The sequence below is a fragment of the Scophthalmus maximus genome, chromosome 8, assembly GCF_022379125.1.
Source record: "Scophthalmus maximus strain ysfricsl-2021 chromosome 8, ASM2237912v1, whole genome shotgun sequence".
Lineage (NCBI taxonomy): Eukaryota > Metazoa > Chordata > Actinopteri > Pleuronectiformes > Scophthalmidae > Scophthalmus > Scophthalmus maximus.
Window position 1 is genome coordinate 3,635,807 of NC_061522.1, and position 19,342 is coordinate 3,655,148.

General features: G+C 44.3%; 2 protein-coding genes across 8 annotated transcripts in view; one reads left to right on the forward strand and one right to left on the reverse strand.

Annotated features, from left to right (window-relative positions):
* Positions 1-10,147, forward strand: part of LOC118313257 (beta-1,3-galactosyltransferase 2-like) — a 104,896-nt gene extending 94,749 nt beyond the window's left edge. For 2 of the 5 annotated variants that reach the window (XM_047334105.1, XM_035638616.2), the window contains one exon: positions 8,595-10,147. In XM_047334105.1, the coding sequence (XP_047190061.1) occupies positions 8,601-9,551 (951 nt within the window). In that variant the 5' untranslated portion in view covers positions 8,595-8,600 and the 3' untranslated portion in view covers positions 9,552-10,147. Of the gene's footprint in view, positions 1-7,582; positions 7,825-8,594 lie in introns of those variants that run through there. The other 3 variants (XM_047334103.1, XM_047334104.1, XM_047334106.1) reach the window with 3 other exon arrangements.
* A 2,248-nt stretch (positions 10,148-12,395) lies between these two features.
* On the reverse strand, positions 12,396-18,948 carry LOC118313256 (beta-1,3-galactosyltransferase 5-like). 3 transcript variants are annotated; one of them, XM_035638615.2, is made up of 2 exons: positions 18,783-18,948; positions 12,396-14,517 (listed from the first exon to the last, which is right to left on the reverse strand). In XM_035638615.2, the coding sequence occupies exon 2, from the start codon at positions 14,510-14,512 to the stop codon at positions 13,421-13,423; it is 1,092 nt and encodes a 363-aa protein (XP_035494508.2). In that variant the 5' UTR covers positions 14,513-14,517; positions 18,783-18,948; the 3' UTR covers positions 12,396-13,420. The 3 variants fall into 3 exon arrangements, with proteins under 3 accessions (XP_035494508.2, XP_035494507.2, XP_035494506.2); XM_035638614.2 differs by lacking the exon at positions 18,783-18,948 and adding an exon at positions 16,048-16,229; XM_035638613.2 differs by lacking the exon at positions 18,783-18,948 and adding an exon at positions 15,952-16,225.
* Positions 18,949-19,342: the final 394 nt, after the last annotated feature.

Genomic DNA, 19,342 nt, shown 5'->3' on the forward strand with positions numbered 1-19,342 from the left:
GTGTTAGGGTCAGACGTGGTAGCGCCAGACTACGCGGTTGCGCCAGACGTGCTAGCGCCAGATGTGCTAGCGCCAGACGTGCTAGCACCAGACGTGGTAGCGCCAGACGACGTGGTAGCGCCAGATGGTAGCGTCACACGTGTTAGCGACAGACCATATGACTCAGGGGTGATTTGGCCTCGTGGTAAGCGCGTAGGTCTCCTGTACCCGTGGCTGCGGGTTCGAGCCCCGACCAGCGCTGTGAAAACATCAACACCAACAAAGAGAAAAAACAATCTTTCTCCAGAATCGCCCACTGCCCCTTTTAAGGTGTTAATTCAAAAATGATAAGAGAAAACGTTGTGATCTGTGATCCCACAGTGGAGAGTGTAGAAGTGTGGCTCCTGCGGCGGGAGCGGCGCAGCAGGGGGCCGTCGTCCGGTACGAAGTGGGAGCGTTTCGGTCCGAGTGTTTATGTGATTCACACAGTCGGGGCCGGGGGGAAGTCTTGACCCCCTTCGCAGACCTCCACCAACACAGGCGGAAATGACTTCTGTCCATGTGAGACCCTCGCGTCTCCCCTCCCCAACTCCCCATCTCTTCGCACTCGTAAGCGTTACAAGGAATGTAAATAACACTAAGGGGCGGGGGATAGCGGTACAGGGGGTGTTACTAGCTGCAGCAGACGTTGGCGAGGGTTCATATTAACGAGGGGCTGGCAGACAGACTGGTGTTTCAGAGAGGGACGAGTGTGGCGCAGAGGAAAACATGAAATAACACAAAGGAATTCGGGGCCTGGAGTTATTCTCCCCAGGGGAGGCAGTCGGCCTCAGACCGAGTTTGGTCCACTGCCAGGAAACGCACAGGGAAAACCAGAACAACGTCTCTTTCTTTCTTTCTTTCTTTCTCTGTATCACTGTGTCATCTTTCCTCAGTGTGTGTTGGTTCCTCCCACACTCGGGGATATTAATAGAACTTTTCTCCGCCGATGATGAAGTTGCCACCTGTACTCTGTCACAGCTACACCCACACACACACACACACAAGCATGCAGGATCACACACCAGGCCAAAGAGGGCAAAGAGAGTTGTTGTGTGTGTGTGTGTGTAAGCGATATTTCTGGTCATCGGACAGCAGATAGTACATTTAGTTTATTATTATTGTTTAGTATATAGTAAAACGCGTGTCTCCCTACAAGAACATGGTTACTTTTATTGAAAATTACTTTTTTAATCCATTCATTTAATTCCTTTAATTCTTTGAAATGTTCACATTAGTATTTTAAAGCTACAGCGTGTAATATTTAGAAGAACTTATTATAACTGTTTGTTCATACATGTATGATCACAATGTTTTTTCATAAACTTTGAATGACTTAAATATAGTAACATGAGGTGGACCCGACCTCCGTGTGAGTCTCCATGTTTGCTACGACGTGTTGAATATGGTTGTTGCACAAAACGGTTCCAGAATACGTTGCGTTCGCGTTGAATTTTCAGACGCTGCAAGAAACTGAAACCGGAATTAGCGGTGCGCCACCATAAAGTGTCCCCTGTCGGTTGCTCAGTTGGATGCGGTTTGCAATTTTACCACCAGATGGCGCCAGAAAAAATACTAAAATTACACACTGGGGCTTCAAGATTAATTTGAGGAGCTGCTCAATAATAAAAAGACACATTTTCTCCCAAATTTATTTTACTGTCTATTTTTTTTATTTGTCTACGAATTAGGTGGAAATTAACCTTTCTAGTAAAAGTTTTCACATTGCAAACTGTGGATTTGGGGGTTGGACATTCATTTTCTAGATTTTCTTTTGTCCAAAAATCTTCATATCATTAAATAAAGACAACAATTTGCCCGGAGAGCGCTTTTTTCTAACCTTGTCGACCATCAGAGGCAATTTAGAGTCAAGTGTGTTGCCCAAGGGGGGCGGGGATCGAACCGCCGACCTTCCGCTTTGAGGACAAACTCTCTTCCTCCAGACCCCGTAAAAATGTTGTGACGAAACTGCTGCTTTTCTGACGCCTCGTTATTCGGAGAGTGGGACGATGGCTTATCGTGAAACTCTTGGTATCGTATCAACAACTGGAAGTGTCTTTTCTTCTCCCTTCCACACACAGATACAACAAGCTTTTTTGCTTATGGGCACTTCAGCAGGACCGACGCTGACTGGTGTGGATTCCCAGCTCGAAGGAAAATGATTTATTTTGCCACTTCTTATCTTTGACACAGAGATAGAGAGAGGGGGGGGCGGGGGGTGATGCTTTGAGAAGAACAAAGAAGGGAGGAGGAGGAGCAGGGAAGAAAAGAGGCAGAGCAAGTGAGGACAGGACGGAGAAGAGATGATAGAAACAAGGACGGGGGGGGGAGATAAAACTTGGACAGAAAGTGAGGAGGAAGGTAGAGAAACCAGGGAGGTACTACATGGTAAAAGAGGAAGACGAGGTTGACGAGGGACAGTGAGTCGGGAAGAAGGGAGGAAGAAAAACAACCGGGGGAGGGGGAGAGGGGGGGGGGACACAGCCATGGGAACCCAGCCCTGTTTCTGTCCATGCTCCATCCCAGTGTTGTTGTTTTGTTTTCACATGGCCCCCGACCTCGCCGTGCCGGCCCACCAACAGATGTTAATGACGTTCTCCTCACGGCGGCTTCCTGCTCCACAGTCGTCGTCGTCCGCGCCGTTAATGAGCCGCGAGTGGTGGGGCGTGTTTGCGAAAAGGACGGACGCCAATCGCGAGAGGCCGCACGCAACACTGCGGCGGCGGGAACGCCACTGTTGGAGAAAAGAAAAGATGATAATTGGGGGGATTCTTTTTTTCATCCCTTTGCATTTGGAGACTTAAGTGTAAATGTCCTGGATGAAGTCAAACTGAATCAGAAGGAGAATTTTTTTTTGGAGCCCAAATGTCGAGAACTAAGTCAAAAATGTCTTTTCCAGGATAAAGTTGAAATTTGGGGAATCGAGTTCCAGTGGCTGTGAGCTGCCTGTCGTCTTTCTCCTTCTACTGATTCACACTGACTATATGTGAAAACTTCCTTGTTTCTAAAAACTTTTTTCTGGAGTCATATTATCCTGTTTGTAGTGTATATTGTAGATTACGCAGAATTTGTAGTTTTATTTTATATACTCGTCGTATATATTGTAGATTTTTACATTGTCTGCAATTTTATTGTAGGGAAACATGTTTCCTGACATATGACAATAAACTTGAATTGAATTGGAATATGCACGGAACATCTGCAGATCTGGAAATTTCAAGTTTATTCTTGGCAAATGAAAAGATGTAAATAAAAAACCACACTGACTCCTGCTGCGCGTTAATCTTACTGCCACTCCTGATCCTCCCACTGCCGCGATCACTTGCCACACCACCGCGCCATTGGCTGCTACTAATTCATCAGCGCCACCACTGCGGTACTTCACGACGACCGACGGTCAATAACCCAACATGCAACTTAGACTAGTGGTGATTGCGTGAGGGTGTTGGTGTGATAACGTGCTATGATCAGGCCTGTCACGATAATCATGTTGTCGACTTATCGTCCCACGCATGAACGTGAACTTGATTTTCTTTTTTATTGAGCTCAATAACAGCCATCGCGTCTCGCTGCTTCCGTCCTCTCATCTGTTGTTTTCGTGTGATTAATATTTTTCACCGGTTTGGTCTATAAAAATGTCCGAAAATATGGACTTCTTAGTGTTTTGTCCTTCAGATTGCTCGTTTCGTCTGAGGCCTGAACGCAAGTCGAAACTTTGGATCGCATTTCTCCGAGCGGCGACACAAATCGTGCAGGAAGCCGACTTGATTTCGGCGTCAAACTTAATGGTCTCTGAAAGGGCGATAATATTGATCATCGCAATCATTTCTGGCACGGTGTACACCGCGCAGCATGACAGTAGCAGTTATCGTGACGGGCCTCGCTGCGATCAACGCGTTCAAGCGTTCCAGTTCAGCATCGACGGCGGAGCAGCCCGAGCAGCTGTGTTTGTTTTAAGGACAGAGTGTGATCGACGGAAATCAGGAAGAGGAGAGGCCGTGTGTGTGTGTGTGTGTGTGTGTGTGTGTGTGTGTGTGTGTGTGTGTGTGTGTTTTTGTTTGCGTCTGCAAGCTCGCGTCCAGGGAGCGAAAGACCACGGTGGGGGGTGGGTCGTGGGTCGTGGGGGGGCCGCCGGTGGTTCTCACAGCCCACAGTGACTCTCTGACAGGGATCGTGAGAACCTGAGTGGCGGGGGTCCTCGCGGGTTAAGATGAAATTCCACATAATGTAAAGAGACGGAGGGAACAGCAGCGTAGATGTCGACAACAACACGACACAGTGGGAGAGAGACGCTTTAGACAGGTGACTATTATTTGATTCCCCCCCCCCCCAAAAAAAATCTCCCGATGCATCTTTGGTCACGTCCTTTGACGAGTACTTGTCTCTGGAGCATCTACAGGTTTTTACTTGTGGAAAGTTTCTTTCCATTTTGACACCGATCACAGTTAATACTTCGCCTTACCACCTACTCATATTAAGATAATATCCATAATTAGAGTCCTGCAGGGCCGATGAAAACTCACTAGAAGTTGCTCCAGTATCCTGAAAGCAAGAGTTGATGAATGAATAAGAATTATCATTTGAGTTATTTTTTCGATCATTGACATAATTCAGATGCCAAATATTTCCCAGGACCGGCTTCTTCTTGTGCATTTATTAGGTTTATATTACTGTTAATTGATTAACATCGGATTCAGGATTGTTGATGAGGCAGAACTAGAAAATTTGAGCACTAAGAAATAGTATTTGGCATTTTTTTTCTTCCGGCATTTCGGAGACAAAATGATTTTCCGAAAATCCGTGGCGGTATTGTTGCTGCTGCTGTAAAGACCGGATGCGTTGCCGTGGCAATTTTCACCACTGCTCATGTCAGAAAAGCCGCCACCAGTGTCCTTTGTCTTTGTTGACGTTATCAAACGGACAATAATTTGCTCATTTCTGGCCGCTAGCCGTAGCATTAGCAACATGGCTACCGCTATCATGCCTGTAGCTCACGGTCCAAAGCAGTAAACGGCCGCAAGAATCGCCATTTGAATGGATTATTCTCAGTGCTACAGTGTGATGAAGACATAATAAAAGTAAGTTACTAAGTCGCTTTTGTTTCTTACTGTCCGATAGTAGCACTGACCATCGGAGCTAACAGGACAAATCTGCCACTTCCATCTTCCACTTCTTTGCCTCAAATTCCCTCGTGGGCTACTCCGGCTGTTCCGCCATCCACAATATCGCGCCGTCGGCGCAGAAGCCACCAATAGGTACCGGAGAAAAAACCACGGCGCTGTCCTCTTTCTGTTTCATTTGTGCGCTCGTGCTGTAAATCAACCGCTCAACTCGCGCCGGCAGAGTATCACTCCGCAAATCCGCCGTTCCACTCGGAGCCGCCGCGGCGAGTTGGCGCGGTGATACCTGGCCGAGGTACGCTCGGATAAAAAGGGTGCAAACTTAAACGTCTGTCTGGGCGGAAAAACTAAAACAGAGAGAAAATACGTCCCCCAGCGTACAATCGAACGGATTTTCATTTTTGTAAGTGGCGTTTTTTCGGTGGTCCCCTCTGCAACAGTGGGACTCAGACTTACGCTACTTCCACTTCTCCTCCAAACTCCGTCAAAGGACATCGCTGCTCCCCGTCTCCACGAGGCGACATATAACTCATACGACCCCACAGCTCTCCCTTCAACACTATAATAATCCGGGTGAAGCCAGAGCTTGTTCGTTGCCTTATGAAACAAACACTTCCGACACGGAACCGTCACCTCCGGTTATTAACTGCTGAGACCTCAAAGTGAAGGTGAGAACATTCTTCTGAAATCTTTGCTCCACGCGTCTGTGAGTGCAAGTCCGTCGGGACCAGTGTTCGAGCCGGAAGCAGCGGGACGTCTGGGGTTCTGTCTTTTCCCACACCTGTCTAACCTCTCTCGCCTCCCTGCGCTCCCTCTCTCACTTCATCAGAAGACATCCCCTCCGTCCATCCGTCACCTCGGCTCTGCAGGCCCCCCCCCCCCCCCCCCACCGCCCTCGCGTCACCGCGTGGCTGTGTGATTATTTATGGGCCGGTGAATGGGGAGAGATAGTATGAGACCCGGAGCTTGGCCTCTGCCCTCTCGCTGTCCGCTTCCCCTAAATCACCGTCGAGTCTGGCTCACTTTCACAGAGATGGCTTGATCGAGAGAGAGAGAACAAAACGACGCGATAAAAGAGTTCTTCACCGATTTATTTCAGACGCCCGAGCGATGGAGCACCGTCCAGAAGTAACCATATCTGGAGGCACCAGCTGTCAATCACACTGTACCACACCCCAACGTACACGGTGCTTTATCGTCTAAATTGGACCATCGTTTACTAAGTGGACATCGTGCTGTAGTGAGGAAGACTCGAGACTAGAGATTGAACCATAAGCTCCTCGGACGTTATGGATCAAGTGAGAAGTCAGAGTCGCTTTTTTTTTCTCTCGTAGACTTCTACAGAAACAACTTGTGGGGTTTTCCCTCTGCTTCAGACATCTAGGGCTGCAACTAATGATTATTTTCATGATCGATTAATCCGTCGATGATTTTTCTCGATTAATCGATTAGTTGTTTTGTCCCTAAAATGGGGAAAAATGACGATCGTGTTTCCCAAAAATTCCAAGATGGTGTTTTGTTTTGTCCGCACACCAAAGATATTTAGTTTACTGTCATAGAGGAGCAAAGAAACCAGAGAATATTCACATTTAATTAGTTGAAGTCAGAGAATTTTGACTCTTTATTTCATGAAAACTATTTGAACCGATTATTCGATGATCAAAACAGTTGGCGGTTAATTTAGAAGGCGATTACTAATCGATTCATCGATTAACTGTTGCAGCTCTTCAGACATCTTCATTGACAGACTATACGTACGGGCTGGTTAAAAAGTAAAAAATTATATGAAACCCCATCAATAGTCCATGCATTCGATTCACAGATTACCCCTGATTCATCTTCACAGGAAACACTGGAGTCAAAGAAACTCAACCACACCGACAGGTTGAATTGCCAGAACATCATTTCCAGGTCGAATGAATTGAAAGAAGCAGATAAGACAGTTCAGTCCAGTTCCTTATATGATTAGTTGCATTTTGAAAAATATTATATATATATATATATATGTGATATATGATATATATATTTGATATATATTTGATATATGATATATAAATATATATATTTGATATATGATATATATATTTGAAATATATTTGATATATGATATATGATATATATATTTGAAATATATTTGATATATATTTGATAAATGATATATATAAATATATATTTGATATATGATATATATATTTGAAATATATTTGATATATATTTGATAAATGATATATATAAATATATATTTGATATATGATATATATATATTTGAAATATATTTGATATATATTTGATATATGATATATATATATATATATTTGATATATATTTGATATATATATCAGATAAATATTTGATATATATCTATATTTGATATAGATATCAGATAAATATTTGATATATATCTATATTTGATATAGATATATATATATAATTCCACTTCGGGATTTACCGGATCACTTCAGGTCAGTCCAGGTCGGAAAGGAATTCCACTCCGGGTTTTCAACTCACAAGCCCCGAACAAGGAAGTCAAACCGACAGAGCTCCGGTGTTGTGCCAAAAAGTGATCGTCCGCCAGAGTCGGTCCTTCTCCGCTGGTAATATTCCGGGTCTTATGGGTTTTATGGCCCATTTCAAGTTATTTCAACAGGTGAAAAACCTGCATGGGTTATAATCCAGGAGAGAGCAGGTGACATGATGCAGTCATAAGAATAATTTCGATTTATTGTATACAGAACCCATTACCATATGTCATGTTAATTACAGTGATCGTTATGAATTATTAGTGTAATTTTAGACATACAATCCTTAGAAACAATAGGATCGTGTTTCCTGTGAGCAGACCAGGCCTGATTAGGATTTAAACACGAGACGTGAACGTGTCACAAAGACGTATCTTTGACAGAAAGTGGTGTGTGTGTGGCCGTTATCAGAGTTTGGAGTTTGGAGGAAGAGGAAGAGGAGGAGGAGGGGGAGGAGGAGGGGAGGAGCAGGAGGAGGAGGGGGAGGGGGAAGAGGGGGGGGGGGCAGGAGGAGGGGGAAGAGGAGGAGGAGGGGAGGAGCAGGAGAAGGGGGGAGAGGAGGAGGAAGAAGAGGAGCAGGAAGAGAGGGGGGAGGAAGAGGAAGGGGAGGAGGAGGGGGGGAAGAGGAGGAGGAAGACAAGGAAGAAGAGCAGGAGGAGGAGGAGGGGGGGGAAGAGGGGGGGAGCAGGAGAAGGGGGGGAGAGGAGGAGGAAGGTGAGTAGGAGGGGGGGAGGAGGAGAAGGGGGAGGAGGAAGAGGGGGCAGGAGGAGATGCAAATGCAATATTGAGCATTTTGTCATGTTTACCAGATAAACATTATCAAGTCACCTTGACAACCATTCAAAAAAGTTACACACTGGGGCTTTAAAGATGGTAGATGACTTGAATTGTGTGTTTCTACAGTCATTTGACAACACAACTCTCATTTTCTTTGTAGTTTTAAATGGGGAACAGGAGGAAACACCTCTGCGTCTTGGGGACGGTGGCTCTCTTCCTCATCTATCTCAGCTTTGATGGGACATTGAGCAGTTGGTTTTCTCCATCTTCACCATCAGCGTATCACGTGGCCTATCCACGCAACTACAAATTCATCATGGATGACACACCTACGTGCAGGACCAGGACTCCTTTCCTGGTCGCGGTTGTTCCAGTTGCACCCAGTAACGTGGCAGCCCGGGACGCCATTCGACAGACGTGGGGGAATGAGAAGCTGGTTCTGGGTCAGCTGGTGCAGACCCTCTTCTTGGTGGGCCTGCCCGGAGGACCTGATGCAGGGCAGCAGCAAGAGACGCTCAATCTGGAGAATCGGCAGCACCGCGACCTGATCCAGAGCAGCTTCCAGGACAGCTACGGCAATCTGACCATCAAGACTATGGTCATGCTGGAGTGGCTGGCGGCGCATTGTGTGAATTCTTCTTATGTCTTGAAGATTGACTCCGATATGCTGCTCCACGTCCAGAATTTGGTGAAGCTGTTGCTGGATCCCAGCACGGCCAAACAGAACTACATGTCAGGCTTGGTGTGGTGGCACAGCCCGGTTTTAAGGAACCCATTCAACAAGTTCTACCTGCCTAAGGAAGTGATCGCCGAGCCAGAGTACCCCCCGTATCCCCTGGGCATGGCCTACGTCATGTCCCTGGACCTTCCCGGGAAGATTCTCAGCGTCTCTCCTCGGATCAAACCGATCTTCATCGAAGACGCCTACCTGGGTATGTGTCTGAAGCACCTGGGCATTCTGCCCACCGACCCCCCTGACAGCACCATGTTCGTCGTCGACCCCGTTCATCCTCTGAGCGGCTGCAGCCTCTCAAAAGTCATCGCCGTGACGACGACAAGCATCCGGCAGATGACGAGTTACTGGGAGAGGAGCAAAACAGCAGAAGCTAAATGCTGAACTTCATTCGTGTTTGCCGGGACTGAATTTTGGTGTTTCGGTGGTGGGGCGACCCTGTAGTTTCAGGCTTTTAACCAGAACTAAGAGTCTGATCAGTATGTTTGAGAATTGATTTGAATGTCTTTACTTTCAAGGCTCTTTTTAGCACCTTTTAGTGCCTAAGGTACCAGTTCGTACCTTGAGATCCTCAGGGCCCTGAGTCGATCGGGTCGGCCGACTCAGTCATTTCTTGGAAGTCCCTTCGTAAGACGTACTTTTATCGCTGAGGCTTTCCTGATTTTACTTGAATTTTAGTTTTCCATTTTTCAGGGAACAAACTAAAACGTCTGACTGAGCCGGTGTCTCAGTCAGAGACTGACTAATATCTACTAATTTATGACTTATTTACCTGCTGCGTTGTGAACCACTTTGTGATCGATTTTGGTAGAGTCCTCGTCTGCGGGAACTGTTGGGTTTCTCTGTGATATTGTGAGATCTCGACCTTACTACGCAAAGTGCCTTAACATAATATACTTTGTGATTTGGCGCCATACAAAAAAGTTGAATTGAATTGTTCTATAAATAAAGATTTTTATTATTATTGTGTTTGCAGGCAACGTGGAAGCAGCGTGTTCCTTTGTTGAAAAGCAGAATGTCTTTGAATCCAAGAAAAATCATATCTAAGGTTTTGAAGCCCACAACCTTTTTGCTAATGGATGCTATTGGAACGTTCTGAGTTGCATCAGGTCCGAAATAGATCAGAACATCATGTGGATCATGGGTTTTGAGTTTTGGAGCTGAAATACTGTAGCCAACTTGTCATAAACTGCACCGGCTACAAAACATCAGTGAATTCCACTCCATTGCTATCGTGGCATGGAAAGTCTGGAATTAAAAGGTTTTTTTTGTTCCAGTGTTTTCTTAGTAATTAGTGTCAAAACATAAATTAAAACTTGCCTGAATACATTGGTTGAGAGACTGAACTATGTATTTCAAAATATAGTGGAGGTTCTCTGAGGGGCACTCATTTCTTACAAAAGGCGCAACATTTGGTTTAGTCCGCCCAATCACGACTCTGTCAGCTAATCTACTGACCAGTGACTTCGTAATGTCTTCCCTCAAGAAAGTAAAGTCTGGATAAGAACGAGAGGGAAAACAACTCTTAATTCATTTCTTTCAAAGGAATGGTGAGCTAGCTATTAGCGAAACTCCTACTATGACAGGTAGCTAGCAGCTACCTAGCTGAGATTGACATAGCTGCTATTTCTAGCTAGCTAGCTAACTGTAATTTTTACTAACTGAATACAGTAGGAGTTAGCTAGCTAGTTACTATTATTACTATAACTATAGAACACACACACAATATCATAAATTGATCAGCATCATAGCTGCGTGGGGCCCCACAGCGACTGCTCATGTATAGACCCCGGAATTTGGTGCCACACACCTGCTGAGAGGAGCCAGTGTTCAGAGGATAAATCCCGTTTCATGAATTATGATCAAGGACCACAGATCACCGCTCCAGTCCGCAGGACGGATGTCTGGGCTGGTGGTTTGTGTGTTTGTGTGACCAGCTGAAGTTTATGTTCCCCAGCGCCGCTCTGTGTTGCTGGGGGTGACGGAGAGGACAGCTGGTCTGCAGGAGGGCAAAGGAGGGGCCCACATGGGGGCGGGGTTACACTGAAATAGTATCTTGTGTATATGTGTGTTTGGACTCGACCTCCCGACCAAATAGTTGAGCTTTGTTAAATTTAAAGTTTAAGGATTCATGTGTTGTCGGGGCTTATGGTGGCATAACATAATACTCTGAGATATCAGAGATTTTATGATCACAAATTTTCATATTTTCCTTCTGATTTCTCCTAAATACAGACTCTGTATTCTCCTGCACCGAGTCAGTGAGAAGGGTCTTTGTTTTAAGATAGGGGATTGAACAAACATTAGCCCATCACCCAACTGCTGTGCCCGCCCGCCCGCACACACACACACACACACACACACACAGATTATTACATACAATAAATGACTGTCAACTCAATCCTGTCTGAGAGTATCAAAGGAAGAGAAGATGAGCAATTTCCTCTGCTGCGTGTGTGTGTGTGCACAAATGGGAGTGTCTATGTAACGTCTGAGAGTTTTTTGTGTTTATACCTATCAACGATGAGACAATAAATGGGCCTGGTGATGCGCACGCACACACACTCACACACACACACACACACACACACACTCACACACACACACACACACACTCGCCAGATGTGACAGTGGTACTTCTCCCACAGCGAGCAGTGTTGGTTATGGAGCGATTGATGCCATGTTCCCGGCCGCTGAGCTGGATCTTTGACGTCGAGGTGACAATGAATAATGTGTGGATCCGGGGGTTTGGGGTTTTCAGCATCCGCGAGATTTATGCAGGCCGCAGTCGGCGGGAACAGTGCGAGCAGAGCGGGGCCTTTGACTCGAGGGATCCTCCCTGTCTGACAGAACGGGGGGGGGGGACAGATCATGGACAGCTGGAGATGAATGACAACACGTGTGTGTGTGGGGGGAGGCGGGGGGGGGGGGGGGGGGGGGGGGGGGCAGAGACCAAGGTAAGGTCAATGTCCTCATTTTTTTTTGCTTTGCTTCAAGTTAAAACTTACACGTGAAAAGACAATAAAGTGAGAACACGGTTGAAGTTCAGTCAACGCAAGTCATTTCCACTTTTAAAGAGACTCCTCATATTTTGTTTGGTGGCATATTGGGAGCATGATCATGGAATCCCATTTCCCTATGACGCGGCTGCTAAATCAGTACAGTTTATATGATGAGAAATTAAAAGTCGCGGTAGCGGTTCATCAGAATCCAACAAAGAAGACAATCTTTAATGTTGTTGCTTTTATTTAAGGAAGTGACAAAAATAGCTTCTTGTTTTTCTTCTTCCAAAAGCAGTGTCATCGACTCAAATATAATAATAAAAATAAAAAACCTAAATGCACAGTGAAAGTGTTGGTACAACTATGCCAGTATGATCATTCATACGTGATCTAGTGCCACTCATAAGCATCATGTGAACATTTTACAAAATTCATTCCTGAGACAAATTGAAAAATTGCAGTTTAGAGCTGCAGTGGATGTCTGTGGATTTTATCTGACGTTAGCTCGCCCCCTTGTGGACAAAGGACCAATCGCAAGCAGTGCAGACTTGCACTGGAGGAGCTGAACTCCAGTGCTCCGTCATCGATTGCACCTAAGATTTCAGTGGCCACGAGCGGTGACATTGTATGACAGAATGATATTTGGTACAAGATCCGTGCCCAGTTCAAAGATCTACATAAAATAGTAATTTTTTTTCCATTGGGGAAAAAAAAAAAAAAAGCAACTGTAGTCATCAAGAGTGATGTCACCGATGACATCACATGAGTATAGCAAGTGCAGTTTAAAATAAAAATGTTTTTACTCGTTCAAAATGTGCCTGTCGGTTTGTAGCTCGTGTGATGTCACTGGATTCGTGAGTGTGATGGAGGAATGTCAATTTTGTCAACAACCGCTCATCCAGAACGACTTCACAGTCGACACTCGACTTCCTCGAGTCCTCGGCGATGCGCCCCGATGAAGACCGAAGTTGATCTGATGAGCTGTTGTCGAGAAGATCGGAACACGGACGAACAGGCAGACGGATTCAGTCCGGTAGGGTTCTGTCCCCGAAAGAAAACAGAGTTGACTTTTGAAACCTTGAGGATTTGAGATGTTATGACAAAAAAGTTTGTGGGTTCAAAATCTAATATGTGATTTGTCTTTCTTCCAAAGACATTTTTTCTGTATCATTTCCAGGAGATGAATATAAGCTGCAGGTTCGCCACACCAGCAATAAAGCCAAAATTCACTCATGGTAAATATTATGAAGTTCAGCATTTGGCTTCTGCTGTTTTGCTCCTCTCCCAGTAACTCGTCATCTGCCGGATGCTTGTCGTCGTCACGGCGATGACTTTTGAGAGGCTGCAGCCGCTCAGAGGATGAACGGGGTCGACGACGAACATGGTGCTGTCAGGGGGGTCGGTGGGCGGAATGCCCAGGTGCTTCAGACACATACCCAGGTAGGCGTCTTCGATGAAGATCGGTTTGATCCGAGGAGAGACGCTGAGAATCTTCCCGGGAAGGTCCAGGGACATGACGTAGGCCATGCCCAGGGGATACGGGGGGTACTCTGGCTCAGCGATCACTTCCTCAGGCAGGTAGAACTTGTTGGATGGGTTCCTTAAAACCGGGCTGTGCCACCACACCAAACCTGACATGTAGTTCTGTTTGGCCGTGCTGGGATCCAGCAACAGCTTCACCAAATTCTGGACGTGGAGCAGCATATCGGAGTCAATCTTCAAGACATAAGAAGAATTCACACAGTGCGCCGCCAGCCACTCCAGCATGACCATAGTCTTGATGGTCAGATTGCCGTAGCTGTCCTGGAAGCTGCTCTGGATCAGGTCGCGGTGCTGCCGATTCTCCAGATTGAGCGTCTCTTGCTGCTGCCCTGCATCAGGTCCTCCGGGCAGGCCCACCAAGAAGAGGGTCTGCACCAGCTGACCCAGAACCAGCTTCTCATTCCCCCACGTCTGTCGAATGGCGTCCCGGGCTGCCACGTTACTGGGTGCAACTGGAACAACCGCGACCAGGAAAGGAGTCCTGGTCCTGCACGTAGGTGTGTCATCCACGATGAATTTGTAGTTGCGTGGATAGGCCACGTGATACGGCCCAGGATCCTCCCACTGTGGTTCTGCTGATGGGGATGTTGGTGGTGAAGGAGGTGGAGATGTTGGCGTTGGTGATGGTGATGTTGGCGTTGGCGCTCCTGGAGGTCCTTGATTCCTAAAAGCAGCAAAACTGATCACGGGGAAAGAATTCAAAAAGGCCCATCTCCTGTCGAAGTTCAGACAGGTGAAGATCGCCACCGCTCCCAGGATGACGATGAAAATGTGTTTTAGGTGTATCTTCCTTTTCTCCATTGAAACTACAAAGAAAAGAGACTCGTGTTATCGATACATACGATTTCAGCACGTCCTCAGAAAATATTCTGATAAAATGGCAACATTCAGTCATCTACCAACTTTAAGCAAAAAAAAACCCTGTTGCAGTGCGATCATACATCGGAGCCTTTTTGTAACTGAAGAAGCAGAACTTGTCAAATGAAAAAATCTAAAACACAAGCAGATGCACAAGAAATTGTTCCCTTTGCCAAGGAGGTTATGTTTTCGGTTTCGGTTTGTTTGTCTCTCCGTCGGCAGGATTACTCAAAAACTGCCGAACCTATTTCCATCAAATTTAATTGAGGGGTGGGGCATGACCCGAGGAAGAACACATGCAATTTTCTGAACTATACGTCCAGAGAGGTGCAAAAGTATTTTTTTTGTTTTGTTTTTTGACATGTTGAGAAAAATATAATGATAGAAAAATATTGTATGGACAAAGAAAAAAAATATATATCAAGGGGTCGTATTCTTAACAGAAAATACTATAAAAAATTACAAATATACTATATACAATGCAGTAGGGTGCAATTAAAAAATAAACATTAAGTGAAAAAAGATATCTTGAATGTGCATGGACATCTAGGCCTAAATCATAGAATTTGGTAAAGGGTAAAGTGGTATAGATAATGGATGGATGGATGGACGTCCTTATTGGATAGATTATAAGCCATACTTTTATAAGTAGCCTATAGGCTGATAGTTAACCGGAAAACACAAATCGTCCAATTGTGCACTATTCCCTCGCTTAGTTGAAGAGCGTAAAACCGATTTGATCGATCGATCGATTGAAATGTTTATTTTGAATATGTAAATAAAATTTAAAAAAGGAAAACAAAAACAGTAAAATAATAATAATAAAGCAAAATGATCGCATCACTGCAGGCAGAAAAAAAATGATAAACAAACCATGAACATTTATTCAATTTACATATTCGAAAAGGAGTGGGGAAGAAGTATAGCTCATTTTACTCCCACCCCTTCTCCATAACTAGTAATATTTTACTATTTATAATTTTTTTATAATAACTATAATTTAGAGTATATTAATCACCCATAAAAAATTCTTTACACCAAGACAAGACATTCATTTCAGCATATCTATCCTACATCTTATTCTTTACAACTCAACGGGAGGATACTCGGGTGTCCGGTGCGGATCAGACAGAATGAAAGCAGCACTTGAACGCCTCACCACCTCACGCATGGTTGCGCGCTGCGCGTCACCGGAGTTTCGCCGCTTACGCCCAAAAAACAACAACACACTGCTGCCAACGTTTTCTCTAAGAACGACATTTTAAAATCTGAAGCGAAGAGCACGCCGATGAATGGAATGAAAGTTAAAAGTCGTGCTAATGTCCCGAGGCCACCGCGGGGCTGCGAACGCACCTCGGCTCCCTCTCTGCTCGCCGACTCACCTTCGGCTCGTTTGCGTCCTTCGTCCAATTAAAGGGCGCGTCGTCGCTGCGTTGTCGCGCAGCCAAAGACTCGACTCCGCGAAGTTGGCAGCTCACCTGAGAACGATGCTGGACCGCTCCCATCAACCAAAAGAGACAAACAGCCACCACGCTCACTTCCCTGTTGCCCCGCCAGCCCGTGCAGTGAAAACCGGACGTACGGGTGGACCAAATCAAACACGCCCCCAAGTGATCCATGCACACGGCTCAGGGTGTTCAGGTGTTCAGGTGTTCATCTGCTGTTGCTGTCTCATGTGGCAGCAAACTGAATATTCCTTTCGCTGTTACCATAGAGAATACAAGCATGGGCTTTTATAAAAGCAACATTTTCTGTTATTTTATTGATCAGAAATCAAATTAAAAATTGCTACATAAAAAAAAGAATCAGCTGGTAAATCGATAAAAAAAAAGTTGGTAGTTATAAAAGAGCTAATTAATACATTTAATTGCCATCGATTTCACCTCACGTGGACGAGGAAGGCATGCAGACAAATCCTTTAGTATATTAGTTTTCATAAGTAGTCCAATGCTTTATTAATCGCCAACTATTTTGATAATCGCTTAATCGCTTCAAGTAGTTTTTATGAGCAAAAAAAAAAGGAAAATTCTCTGATTTCAGCTTCTTTAATATGAATATTTTCTGGTTTCTTTTGCTCCTCTGTGACAGTCAACTGAATATCTTTGGTGTGTGGACAAAACAAAAACATCATGTTGAGGGTTTTATGACATTTTATGGACCAAACAACTCATCGAATAATCGGGGACAAACAAGCGACAGATTAATCAATTATGAAAATAATTGTTAATTGCAGGCCCCTTTTTTTAGTGAGGTTTTATTTTACTTGTCGGTAATTTCCTCATAATTTCCTAAAGCAGAAACTACAGGTTTTGAACCAGGTGGGTTTCTGTGAGTGCTCTGCATGTTCTTCATATCTATTTAATATATATATATATATATATATATATATATATATATATATATATATATATATATATATATATATATATATATTCGTACAGTGTGTAGTTTACATGGTTGTATTTTCTTCACAAATGGATAATTGGAGGGACGTCAATTAATGTGTCTTCCTTTTGATTCGTGTGGCTGATAAAAGAGACAGTCAAATTATTCTAAATTAAATTATAGTTCATTTCAAATTACAGGCAACAAGTACATTTTTGTTTATCTACCACATTACACTGAGGCGTGCATGATTTTACTGCAATTGTAATCTTCCACCACTAGATGTCGCACTGTGTTCATGATGCACTCATCTGAAATCATAAAAAAACGTTTGTTTCTGGATTTCTGCACTGGTTGCGAATGTCTTAATATTTTTCAAACTTAATTGAATTAATGTCTGGTCAGATCCACAGAAGGAAGAAATTGCAAAAAAGTTAACTTGGAGTCTCATTCTGAATTCTAATTTACATTTAGAAAAATGTATGATATCTTCAGCTGCCATGACAGTTAATTGGGAAAAGTAACTCCGGCGTTGACGATCTTACTCACACAATGCAATGACTGATATCATAAATTAGTCCCAACTATATTTACAGGCACCTTCCATTTTGACTTGGTCATGAATAAATTGCAGATTTCTGTAATGTGAATTCTGTCAGGTCATCCATCCATTAGCTGTACTGCTCATCCATTGATTACCACATTGGTCTATAAATTTGCGTTTATCTTTGTTCCCGTGCCACTTCCAACACCCAGCTGCAAAACTGGGTATTTCAAAAACGTCACGGCCCGCTGAAGATTCAGGGACAACGTTTAACCACACACAGAGCCGCGATACCGTCCGAGCGTCACCAAAACAAGACACTCCAGACCTTGAATGCAACTTGATATCACGGCCATGAATGTTGAAATACAAAACACCCTGATGAGTATGGAAACACGGTGAAAGGGTAAGGGCAAACCTTGGACAAGGAGGTGGGGGGTGGGGGCGGGGGTCGGCTGGTTTACGTTTCGAACGTACAGTTACAGGACGGACGCTGGTGCGTGGAGTAAGTTTCATGATACAAAGCTGTACTCGAAACCATTTGATGCTAGGACCAACAGGGAGAAGAAATTGCGACTATATGTCCCTCTCGGAATTGGGAAGGATTTGCAGGCTATACTTGAATTTTAGGCAAGATGATTCACATTTTTATTTGTGAATCATACTTTAGGTGTGTTGGATCAAACCCAGCCCATTGAAATAGCCTATACTTTCAAACGTGCCTCCCTGCATCAATCTTAGCAACACTCCAACGCACTTTAAAATGATATCTGGACTAGAGCCCCAACAATATATCGGTTGGCCGATAATATCGGTATGTTAATATTAATCGGCCAACAGATATGAGCCTTTAAAATGTGCATTTATGTTTTTACATTTTAGGTCAGATTAATGTTTATTTTCTTTATATTCTTCTGTTTGAATTATTTGGGATTTTTTTTTCAATTTAAAGTTATTTATGATAAAGTTTATGGTTAAACTAAAATATCAAGTCTCAATAACATTTCTGTCACAAAGGTTTCATAACGTCATCTTAGGAATTTTGACAGATAAAATATATATACATATATCAATATATATGTATATATATATTGGCCTGATGTATCGGAAGCGGGAATCTTGTATTCCCTAATATCGATATCGGCCCCAAAAGAATCCATATTGCTCGGAATCCACATTTTTTCAACTAATCAATTAATCCAAAAAAAATAATCAACAGATTAATCGATTATGAAAATAATGGTTAGTTTGCAGCCCTAGAATATATTGTGCTTATTCTCTTACGGTCTCCTCTGCAACAGTGGGACGGAGACTTCCACTACTTCCACTTCTCCTCCAAACTCCGTCAAATGACATCGCTGATCACCGTCTCCACGAGGCGACGTACTAACTACGAATAAGTAATTCGTACATTTAACTATCCCATTAAGTGTGTGGCTCGTCCCATTGACAAGATACACCTGGCAGGTGAGGACACGACCAGAGTCCAGGTAGTAAACACAACCAGGAGACATGGACTTTCGAACAGACGACGAGCTGATGAGTTGACACTTTGGGTTAATGCTTAACAAAGTAAGGCCCCAACTTAAGCAGTTTATGATGGAGATTTGAAAAACACCACAATCACCTGTGTCGGTGACCGTATTGGCTAATTATATGTTTGCTGCGTTCAAGTGCTGGTGGGAAAACTGGGACATCTGGCCTTCCGGTGACGCATGTCATTTTCTCACTAACCGGGAGAGGGCTGCAGGGAGCAGCGGGTGACCTCGGGCTCGGCGGGTCCATCGCGCTCAGCAGGACCACGCGTCATGACGCAGTCGGAGCGGTTCGCTTGTTCTCTGTCG

Excerpts from the sequence above, each read along its gene's own strand:
- LOC118313256 (XM_035638615.2), bottom strand. The coding sequence starts at position 14,512 with ATGGAGAAAAGGAAGATACACCTAAAACACATTTTCATCGTCATCCTG.